General features: G+C 39.5%; 1 protein-coding gene across 1 annotated transcript; it reads left to right on the top strand.

Annotated features, from left to right (window-relative positions):
- Positions 1-1,317: 1,317 nt before the first annotated feature.
- LOC129410034 (C-type lectin domain family 4 member E-like) lies at positions 1,318-8,894 on the top strand. Its single transcript, XM_055157108.1, has 4 exons — positions 1,318-1,338; positions 1,385-1,576; positions 4,108-4,232; positions 8,381-8,894. The coding sequence occupies exons 1-4, from the start codon at positions 1,318-1,320 to the stop codon at positions 8,598-8,600; spliced, it is 558 nt and encodes a 185-aa protein (XP_055013083.1). The 3' UTR covers positions 8,601-8,894.
- Positions 8,895-11,153: the final 2,259 nt, after the last annotated feature.

Below are 11,153 nucleotides of genomic sequence, written 5' to 3'. Positions count from 1 at the left end.
TTTATTGAGACAGGGACAGCACACAGTTTTTACATGAACCTTAACAGGAGAGATGCATGTACCAGGTTGTAGCATCAGTTCTAATTTCCACCTGTCGTCCCTGGGCAGATTCATTGATGGATTGTATTTATCTGACCTTAACTATCAGCTGTTCTTGTAGCATGTTTTGGGTTGATGGAGGAAACCCATCCAGACACGGGGAGAAACATGCAACAACAAGTGCTCGCCACTCAGCCACTGTGCCGCCTTAGCTCCAGACGCCGTTTTCAGTTTGATGGATCAGGCTTGAGGCGTTATAAGATTTATACAAGTTTGAGTGAACAAAATCTCAAAGGGAGGAGTTTTAGAGTGAGTTTTAACAGTGTTATAGTCTTAGTTCAGACGTGGGCATTGTACAGCTCCCGAGCCACATACAGCCCTTTGGTTGACTCTGACTGGCTCCTTTAAGCTCATTTAGAATTATAAAACAAACATATTTTCTAGTTTTACCTCATGCATTTTACCTGCATTCCTTTTATTTATTTTAGGTGATTTTTTTTTTTTTGTAAGTCAACCTCATTTTTCATTGCTTTGTCATAACATAAACTCGTCAAAACAAGGCTATTTAAAGCTTGTTATAAAGAAATACAGTTCATATTCTGCAGAATTGTGTTAAAGAATCACTGGTCGGACCCAAATATGCAGAGGAAAAAATTATTGTATTCACAAAATAGTCTTGGCGGGGGGATAGATTCCAGGGGAGGCTGCAGATGGGAGGTCTGTGGAGATGGAGACTGACCGGAGGTTTACAGAAACTAGTGGTAACGGGATGAGGCTGGTTACAAAACGGAAGAACTGGGGAACGGATAAAAGAAAACAGGTAAGAGTCATAAATCTTCAAAAATGCTCAAAAACACAAAAAGCCTGAGTTGTTCACCGCTTGGTTGACGGAACGATCTGGCACTGGAGAGCAGGTCAGCAGGTCTTTTATTGCAGGAGATGATTACTTGACGAGGATCAGGAGTGGAGCTCAGCAGGTGAGATGATTTGGGGACCCGCCCAGGAAAAGCCAAATAAGGTGAGAGAAGGGAAGAGGGAGCAGGGAAAGGAGGGGCAGGAGGAGGGGCAGAAAGAAACCCTCACAAATTGAGGTAAGTATTTTCTGTTTCTTATGTGACCCCAGGGAAAAAAGAATTGCCCAACCCTGTCTTAGATCTTTTTGTATTTTAATTGCAAAACTACGGTGCTATAAGACAAGATTTTTTTTTCTCCTTCAGTGTCCATGAAGAATAAAGTCCCACCATCGACCCCGACCAGCCCGAGTAATTCAGCGTTTAAATGTCTGCGTTTAATCTCGCTGTGTCAGTGGTTTTGTTTTCAATTTCAGGTTTTGTTTTGGTTTCAGTCGCAGATAGGAGGCACAGCGCCCACAGACGCCGCTCACGCTCCCGTCGGACTGCGCTGTGACGAGGCCTGGCTGCTCCACGGACAGAAGTGTTACCGTTTCTCCAACATGAAGACGTCCTGGGACATGAGCCGACAGCTCTGTGGAGAGATGGGAGGAGATCTGGTGAAGATAGAGACCAGAACAGAGCAGGTGTTGGATTTTAATATAACGCGTAAAGTTCAGGTACATTTAGGTACTTTTAACTTTTCCGACTGCTTTTATTTAATATGCACAACCAGTCAAAAGTTTGGACACTTTTTCTTCAACTTCTTCTTTAACTTAACTTCTTTTTTATGTTCATGAATATTTATTTACATTGTAGATTCTCTCTGAGGGCGTCGAAACTATGAATAATGGAATGTGGAATGTAGCAAGCAAATAATAACTCAAAAAGTTTTAGATTAAAATAGGAAAAATAATGTTTTACTTTGGCATTTCTTGAGCCTGACATGGCAGGGCTGTGAAGTGCATTTCAGGAGATGCTCAGTGAGAAAAGGCCAAGGGTTTGGAGACCTGTCAACAAAGCAAAAGGTGACTACTTTGGATTTAAATGTAAAATAAATAAATACATATTGAGTTAGTTCAGTGTTTTTCTTTACTTCACAGTTCAATTTACCTTACTTCATATATTTGTATCTAAAATGTAGAAAATAGAAAATGTCAAGAAAAAAAGACCTTGACTGCAGGGTTTAATGGTAAATTCAGATTTTTTTGTGAAATACGACTTTTTTGCGACGTTGTTCACATTTCAAATCAAATGCGACTTGTATGTGATCTCCAGTGTGAACTTTAAACACCCCAAAAGTGTCCCACGTGAGCGTTAGAGGACAGGACGACATCACACACAGCGAGTATGTTCAGTGTTTACAGAAGTCACCTAATCAGAAGAAACAGAAAACGCACACTGAAATTCTTGTAGAGGTGCAAATGCAAGGAGCAGCCAAGACAAAAGTGAAAAAATGCATAGCACACTCAGATGGCCAATGTCCAAAAGCTTTTTTATTTTCAAAAAAAGCCTTTATCAGACATTTTTCTTGCTTTTGGACCACAGCACACAGAAGTCGCCTTAACATGGACACGAGCTTTGAGCACCTGGAGATTTTAAAGTTGCATACTGGAGCCAGAACATGTACAGCTTATTTGTTTTAAGGAGGAGATTGAGAAGGACGAGGTTTTGTGGGGCAGTGGCAGCAACGTCCGTAGAGAAAGAACGTGTGGGTGCAGCGTCGCAGCCAAGAGTGGTGGGATTGATATGTGCTTCACTGCTTCACTGACACGGAATTCAGACACAGTTTTCGTCTGACGAGAAGAACGTTTGTGTACATTTGTTTTTTTAATCATTCACTTTTTATTAAGAACAATACAACATATACATTCTCTATTAACACATTTTCTATTAACCCGACTTCCCCCTTTCCCTTGCCACCCACCAGCTCTATAATGACACAAATATATCTTATACTAACAGAGTGAGTCCAGTATTTGACATAATTTCCAGATCTCCTATTAGTTGAGTCCATAATTCAGCTGTATTCGGTGCAGCATTGTTAATCCTTGCTGAAGATAGTTCCATGTAAGCAATGTCCATAAACCAATGAAGCCATTGAGTAAATGACACGTCATTACTTTTCCATCTTTGAGCTATAATCTTCTTCGCTGCTGTGAGACCTGCCAGCCAAATTTTGCGTATCCTATTCTGAAGAGGAATTTGTGAGTCATCATCCAAAATGTGCACTGTTGGATCTGTGGGAAATATTATGTGTTGGTCATGCTAATTCACCTAATATTATGGACTTTGGAATGACAACAGGGTGGAAAACACGTATGACTATCTATAGGTCTACATAACATGTTTTTTCTGGACTTTGAGATGCCACGAAGCAGAAAAACTGACATATGTGGACCCCGTGGCATGTTCCCACCCATGATAAGGTGCACTGGGTCAGCAGTATTGTTCATTTTCTTGCTGTATATGCTAAATCAACAAGTTAATGTTTTGTCAAGATGTAGTATAAAGCTACCCCTGATTTTGAGTTGGTCAGAGACGTCGGGGTGACAGTTGTACTTGGTAATCAACTTGAATCTCTCTCAATGGAAATGCTGAAATAAAGTGGCCTGTTCTCTCGGATTCTCCATCTCCCGTGCTTCTTTTTAGGACACGCATTGAACCTTCCGAAAAAACCCACAGATCCACTGGTAGATCGACTCCTGTTTGTGCACATTTGTGACGTGTAGGTGGGATGAATGTGACCTGGCCGTTCAGACTGAAGTCGCATGTCAAAAGATCGGATATGTGTCGGTTTCAGGAGCACATATCCAAGTGGCCTGGGTCGCATTTGAAAAAATCAGATCTGTGTTGTCATTAAAAGATCAGATACAGGTCACATAGGGGCCAAAAAATCGAACTGGGGTCACTTCAGGCTGCAGTCTTGAATGCAGCCTTAGATGGCGTGTCCAAACATTTGATTGATAGAGCTTTTATTCTTATTTCATCCTGACATCCTGATGTGAAACCCAGCAATATAACAAAAAAAAAACCCAAAATAATAAAAGGTAACATAGTGAACAGAATACTCCCTCTTTAAGACATAAATGCAAAATAAATGAGGGATTATTCAACTCGGAGGGGAAACCATTTTAAATCCTTGAAGCCTAATTACATTATTTTCTTTCAATTTTAGCAATTTCTGTTTGAGAAAATAAAGGAGATAAATAAATCTACAGAGGAAATGTTCTGGATGGGACTGAGCGACGCCGAGACTGAGGGGGACTGGAGGTGGACCGACGGATCCTCACTCAACCAAAGGTCAGATTCAATTGGCTCGTTGATGTTCTTTTATTTTTATTTAGTTCTACAAATATTTCATGCCCTCATACCTGCTACATAGTCGTGGACTCTTTAGCGCCCTCTACAGTGCCTCGTTCACAGCGATTCGGACTCAGAGCTCACGGATTTTGGGTCACGTGACTCTGGCGTCTTGGGTGAAAAAGTCTAAAGGCTAAACTCCGATAAAACTTGATTTCTGTGCTAAATAAAGATCAGATCAGAGTGACATACAAGTGTTTACGGACTAATAATAATCATACGAGTTTTTGTCAAGCTGAATCTCACGTAAACAGACCAGATTATTTGCTTTTTTATCTGAGATCTGAAATTATCAATCATATTTTTATTCTCTGTCTTTTAACACCGAGCGCGTTTGTGTTCCTTTGTGTTCTTTGATTTATTTTACTTATTTACTGCCATTTTTTTATTTTTATGGTTTTGATTTTATTAGATTTTTCTGTTTTGATTGTTTTAGGACCGGTATGACCCAATTTTAGTAATTTACCTTTTCATTGTCTTCATTTAGAAACTGTTTTATTTGTAAATTAGTGATGGAAATTTCGTCTCTTTTTTTTACTATAAAGAGCCGGCTCTTTCGGCTCCCAAATAGCTCCTCAGATTTTCTTCTTTTTAAATTAATTTATCACCAAAAATAATGCTAAACTGTGTGTAAAATGAATTACTGATGTTAAAAAAACGTACATGGCATCAAATGTTTATCCTTTATATGGCTTTATTTTACAAACACACTCCACCTTGAACAGAGTGCTGCAAAATAAATCATAGTATCAAGTATAAAAAAGTATAAAAAGACCCATCTCACTTAGACAAACTTTTAATTTATTTATCTGTGGAGCCTGCTTGATATATTTTCACCTTGCACAGTCTTACACTCTGTCTTTGAACTGCATATTGACATTGAAATGTGTCCAAATTTGATGGCATTTCCTGCTGCTGTTGCTCATTTTCTCACCGTTTTTTCTCTTTCTCTCTCCATTTGGTTTCTCGTCTCCCTCGTCTTGACCGATGCGTTCAGCCTTCACACAAAAAAAAAGCAGAGGAAAAAAACTAGTGACCGACACATGAATGAAAAATGTGCTATATAAATAAAGTGGATTTGGATTTATACTAGGGGTGTCAAATTATCGCTTTAATTGCGATGAATTAATTACAGTCATATTTAGCGCGTTATGTTTTTTAATCGCGTTAATCTCATTTTTAATCTCTAACTTTACTGTTTCTGTATGTGACACACACACAAAAAACACATTAATTATTTTTTTATTTCGGTAATTCCACTCAATGCCGGAAACCCACAACAAAACGCGCGCAGTAAGAGCGATGCAAACGTCACGTTAACGTTTGCGGCGTCAGTCGCACAATGGATGAGGTGGAAGAGCCAGTAGAACAGAAGCAGCAGTGCACAGGTAAAAACACATTCGTGTCTTGGAAATTATTCTCCCGACGTGAAATATAAAAGAAAATAACAAATATAAAATCGCCTACAACTTAAATGTCACTGGTGAAAACCTGCATAGGCTCATGATGTCTGCACTACTGTCCTATACACAAACACAAACACAAACGCACACAAACACACACACACACAAACACACACAAACACAAACAAACACAAACACACACCTTCATCATCGTCATTAACCTGAGAACGCGCGGACCACGTTTCTTTCCGTAGTTACTGCGCGGACACCGACGTGCTCCCGTGAGCCGCGTCCGTTTTCTCACGTAAACCGCACTTCCTCCTGTGCGCCTCTAAACCAGAACTAACACCAAGACTAAAACCGGGACTAACCCAGTCCAGGACTAAACCAGGACTAAACCAGGACTAAAACCAGGTCTAAACCAGAACTAAAACCAGTGATCTCATATATAAAGCATTTCTCTATCAATAATATTTTTAATCTGGTTAAGGAAAGACTGGACTTTTTATTGTCTTTAAGTTGACAAAAGTTATTATGTTCAGATTTCCTCGTCTTTGCTACTTTACAGCAAACAGTTTCTTATTCATGGAGACTTGGGCTCAACAGCCAATTTGGAGAGATTTGTTAAACAATAAATGACTTTATAAAGTCACTTTTTTTAATCTATATCAGTCTTTTGATCTGCCACAATAATGTAATAATGAATTTAAATGAAAATACCTCAACTTGAAGGCTTTTCTCAGCATTTTTTAGGTGAGATTAAAAGAGATTAATTAGATTAATTAATTACAGATCATAATTAATTAATCTCTCAATTTTTTTAATCGCATGACAGCACTAATTTATTCCATAATTTAAGAGTGTTTTTTCCAAATCAGGATCAACTGTGCCATAAACCATCTGCTTCTTGCTATTGTCCGCTCTCGTGACCACTGATGCCCACTACTTTTCAAGGTGCATTGTGGAAAGTTTTGAGTGCACTACATTTTCACTAAGGCGATACAATGCATACCTCGATACAGTGAGCTCTCAATTCAATATATTTCAAATTGATTCAATATGATTCAATGAAAAATAAAGACTAACTCATGGTTGTGATACTAAACGTTTTTGTTAATCTATTTATTGTGCAAAGTTCATAGGAAACACAACCATTTTAATCATCAAAACAGTGAAAATGTCAAATGTGTCGCGTAAATGAGTTTCCTTTCATGAAACAAGCAACACAACTGTAGCTGTAACAAAATAATTTTGTAAAATATACCAAAAACCTAACCTCATTTTCACTCACTGGATATTCGGATACTCCTAAAAATGTTGTGGCTTAGAGCTGAGTTATAGTTCTGCGTCGACTTAACACACACTGCTGCCGTCGCCTTGTCGCCGTCGTTTTTGGTTCATGGATCCGCGCTGAGGTCTATGCACCGCTAAGTAATTCACCGCCACAACTGTAGGAGGTGAGGGTTTAAAAATGACATTCGTGTTTACAAAATGAAGCGGGAAAGCGAAGTACTGTAAATGTACATAGAGCGGATTTAGAGTGGATCAATCACAGCCCTTATACATGCATCCCGAATTTCGTACTTCTTCATCGTGCAATCCATACTGGGAAGGGTTCTCTGAAAAAGTGAACATCAAACCGCCATGTTTGTTTTCCCAGTGGGATGCGTCTATTGTAAAACTGATCTTTTCAAGTCTTTTGAACCATATCACTTTTCTTTCTGGTTCTGATATTGACATATTTTAGTTTTGGGATTCGGACATCATAATTGTGTGGTTGCCGGATGTCCTAACAGCGGAAAACGTGCTTCAGAAGTGTGCAAACTCCTTAACTGCAAAAGGGAATCAGATCTGTGTGACTGCAAACGTTCGTTCAAACTGTTCTCTTCCCAACAGACTTGAAAAATAGGCGAAAAAAGGTGAAGGCGATGGGCAGGATTGATCCACAGGAAGGACCAAAAAGAAAACCTTTGTCTGCCTAAGAAATCATCCCAAGTTTGCAGCGAACATTTTGTTTGTGGAGCGCCATCAAAGCAAAATCCTGATCCCTCGCTCAACCTTGGTTACGAATTTAAAAAGTCAACGCCAAAGTGAAAGGCACCAGCTGTTCACCAAGAAACAACTTCCAGACTTGATGTTGCTGTAAAACCACAAGAACAAGAAAGTGTGAGCTCAGTCTGTTTGCCTTCTGTACCTCTCGCTTAACAAACGGGATTTTGCTTTGATGGCGCTCCACATACAAAATGTTCGCTGTGCACAATTACGATGTCTGAATCCCACAACTAAAGTATGACAATATCAGAACCAGAAACAAAAGCGATATGGTTCAAAAGACTTAAAGTCTTTGGGAAATCAAACATGGCGATTTGATGCTCACTTTTTTGGAGAACCTTTTCCATTATGCACTGCGCGATGACCGAAAGTCTAAAATTCAGGATGCATATATTACCTGCGTCATTTCTCTTGCTGTCTGCGTTGGTTTGACATGTCGTTAGAAAATTTCTGAGGTGTTCTGCGGAGGGGGTTCAAGGCGACGCAGACAATTTGACACACGAACGTAGATTGGGCTTTAATATTTAGTTGGTGCCCAAAGTTCTGAATAGTGCGAACATTCGGACCCGGTCTTTGTTCTTCAGGTTACATTTCAATATTGTGATCCGTTATTCTTCCTTCTGTTGTCTTTAGTTTAGCGTTTTGGTTTGTGTACGGATCTGCGAATGAACCGGACAACTGGATCTCTCCGCCCCACCCACAGGGGGAGGACTGCGCGTGGATGGGGGTGAGGGTTTGGGCCACGGAGTTTCTGTCCTGGTTTGACGTTCCCTGCACCATCACGAGCAGGTTCATGTGTGAGAAACAACCGAGAAGATCTGCAGACTTTCAGCAGAAACGAGAGCTAACTTAAAAGATCCTGTTTTACAGCTCCAGGTCTGAAATGATCCACGTGATACTAGTGAAGGTGTACAGAGTTTAAAAACAAAACAAATGTGATGCTAACTGTAAGCACTGCTCTGTCTGAGGCTTTAATCTGAGCTTTTTAACCACAATCACAGTTCAATACATGTTTTTGAAGCTTTGTAGATCTCAAAATAAGCGTGAAATACTTTTAATTTTTGCTCTTTTTTTCTGTTGTTTATAATGTATATGTAGTATGTATATGACTGTCTTGGCACAAACAAAATAAAAACAAATAAATCAATATATATATTTTTTTACGTTAAGTCATGTTATAATGTTGTTACCTCCTCAAAAACAGACCTGTAGTTTTGTTTTGTTTCATTCACACATGTTTGAGTAACACTTTATTATTTGTCTACATCTCCAAAGCTTGAAATTCTCTGTTCCACCTTGTGATGTCATGAAGTGGTAGTTTTCAAGTTAACAGCTCCTTTTACCTTTTAGTTTAGTAGAGTTTGGCAGTTCCTGTAAACTCTCTGAAAAGTCCATTTTGCTGCTTTGAAAATAATGTTCTTATTCGTTACATTAATTAGATTGTTACAGAAATATGAGTACTGTATTTTTTGGACTATAAGTCGCACCAGCCAAAAAATGTGTAATGAAGAAGAAAAAAAAACATGACAGTCAGACTTTTTGAAGGAAATTTGTTTTATAAGATCAGACCAGGAGCCGACACTTCATCTTGAAAGTCAAGTTCTAGTAACAGACTGTTAACGTCACATATGAACAGTTCTTCAGATAATTATAACATAAACAACAGAACAGAACAAGTTTAACAAACTCTCCATCTCACTCCAAATCACTAAATCCATTCAGTTGTTCATCCTTGGTGTCACTTCTGAACAACTCCACGACCTCCAGAGGTAAACAGACGCCGCTTCCTCTTCTGCGTCGCTGTCGTCAGACTCAGCATCAGTTCCAGTTAGAATTATTCCAGCCTTTCTGAATCCCGACAGGATGGTTTCGACTTCTTGAGTTCTTTTTAAAGACAATGCAGTAAAGTGTGTTGACATGTTTCAACTGCAGCTGTGAGCCACCTTCAGAACTGTCCCCAGTGTTGGTGGTGACGTGTCGTGTATCAGCTGTTGTTTCTTCCTGTAGACGTGGTCAGACCTGATGGACCTGCAGGTCGCTCAGACTGACCACGCCTCCCGTCGCCTGATGTTCTCTGGAGGAGGGTGTCCCAGGTGTGTGAAAGGAGCCACGCCACACCTACAGGAAGTAACAACAGCTGATATACGACACGTCACCACCAACACCGGTGACAGTTCTGAAGATGGCTCGCAGCTGCAGCCGAAACATGTCAACAAGGTAAATACACTTTACTGAATTGTCTTTAAAAAGAATCCAAGAAGTTAAAGCACATAAGAAGACAAAATGAACATCTTTGGCTTAATAAGGATGGTTTCGGTGTCACTGAAGTCCAGGTTTTGTCCATCCATCCAGTGACTTCAGGAAAGTTTCATGGTGTCACAAGTTTCTCTCTCACTCCAAACTTTCTTTCTGCTGCTCGATTATCGTTTTCAGCTGCAGATTTCACCACTTGCAGTTTGTAATCTGCAAAATATGATCTTCTTTTTGGGGGCATTTGTGTTCAGTCTTCTCAGTCGTCTTTATAAGTTTGTTTAAATTGGTACAGAAGTAATGGTGCGATCGACTGACATGATACAGACAGGACAGAGGCTCTTTCTGCAGGAGACATGCGCAGCAGAGCCAAGAGACAGTGGTACAGGAAGAACAGAAGCAGCAGATACTGACACACAAGACTAGAACCTCTCACCGCTTCACTCTGAAAATTTTAATATATAAGTCGTATAGTATAAGTCGCAGGAAACACCCAAACCATGAAAAAACTGTGATTTATAGTCAAAAAATACAGTATATATTGATGTTTTATATGTGAAATTTGTTCAGTGTCTCAACAGAATTAAGAATTGTCGAGATTGTTTTGTGATTCATTAAAAAACGTGACTGTACTGCGTTTTGATTGTGAGTGTAAAATGTTAAATCCGTTGGCAGACAGAGATATGAAGTGAGTTTGATTGTGAATATGAGGAGACAGTGGATCTGCTCTGAGGAGGATTATGGAGCGATGGGTAATCCTGGAGTGTGGATTACACCGGGACAGAATTCAGGAAATCTTCAAAAACGCACAAGCAGAGGTTTAAGAAGAGACAGACTGCAAATATAAACACACTTCTAGATTAGTAGTAACAGTCACAGTAGCAGTAGTAGTAGTAGTAGGAGTAGTAGTAGTAGTAGTAGTAGTCACAGTAGTAGTAGTAGTAGGAGTCGCAGGAGTAGTAGTAGTAGTAGTCACAGGAGTAGTAGTAGTAGTAGTAGTAGTCAGTAGGAGTAGTAGTAGTAGTAGTAGTAGTAGTACAGTAGTAGTAGTAGTAGTAGTCACAGTAGTAGTAGTAGTAGTAGTAGTACAGTAGTAGTAGTAGTAGTAGTAGTAGTAGTAGTAGTAGTAGTAGTAGTAGTAGTAGTCACAGGAGTA

The sequence above is a fragment of the Boleophthalmus pectinirostris genome, unplaced genomic scaffold (genome assembly GCF_026225935.1).
Source record: "Boleophthalmus pectinirostris isolate CB_2022bp ecotype Guang Dong unplaced genomic scaffold, ASM2622593v1 HiC_scaffold_21, whole genome shotgun sequence".
NCBI lineage: Eukaryota > Metazoa > Chordata > Actinopteri > Gobiiformes > Gobiidae > Boleophthalmus > Boleophthalmus pectinirostris.
The sequence above is the reverse complement of the archived record's forward strand: the minus strand, read 5'-3'. Positions and strand labels throughout refer to the sequence as shown.

Bases quoted from the DNA above. Each gene is read 5' to 3' on its own strand.
- LOC129410034 (XM_055157108.1), top strand. From the start codon at position 1,318: ATGTCTGCGTTTAATCTCGCT. The intron at 1,339-1,384 runs GTGTCAGTGGTT...TTTTGGTTTCAG, and splicing joins TGTCTGCGTTTAATCTCGCT to TCGCAGATAGGAGGCACAGC. The intron at 1,577-4,107 runs GTGTTGGATTTT...TTTCAATTTTAG, and splicing joins TAGAGACCAGAACAGAGCAG to CAATTTCTGTTTGAGAAAAT.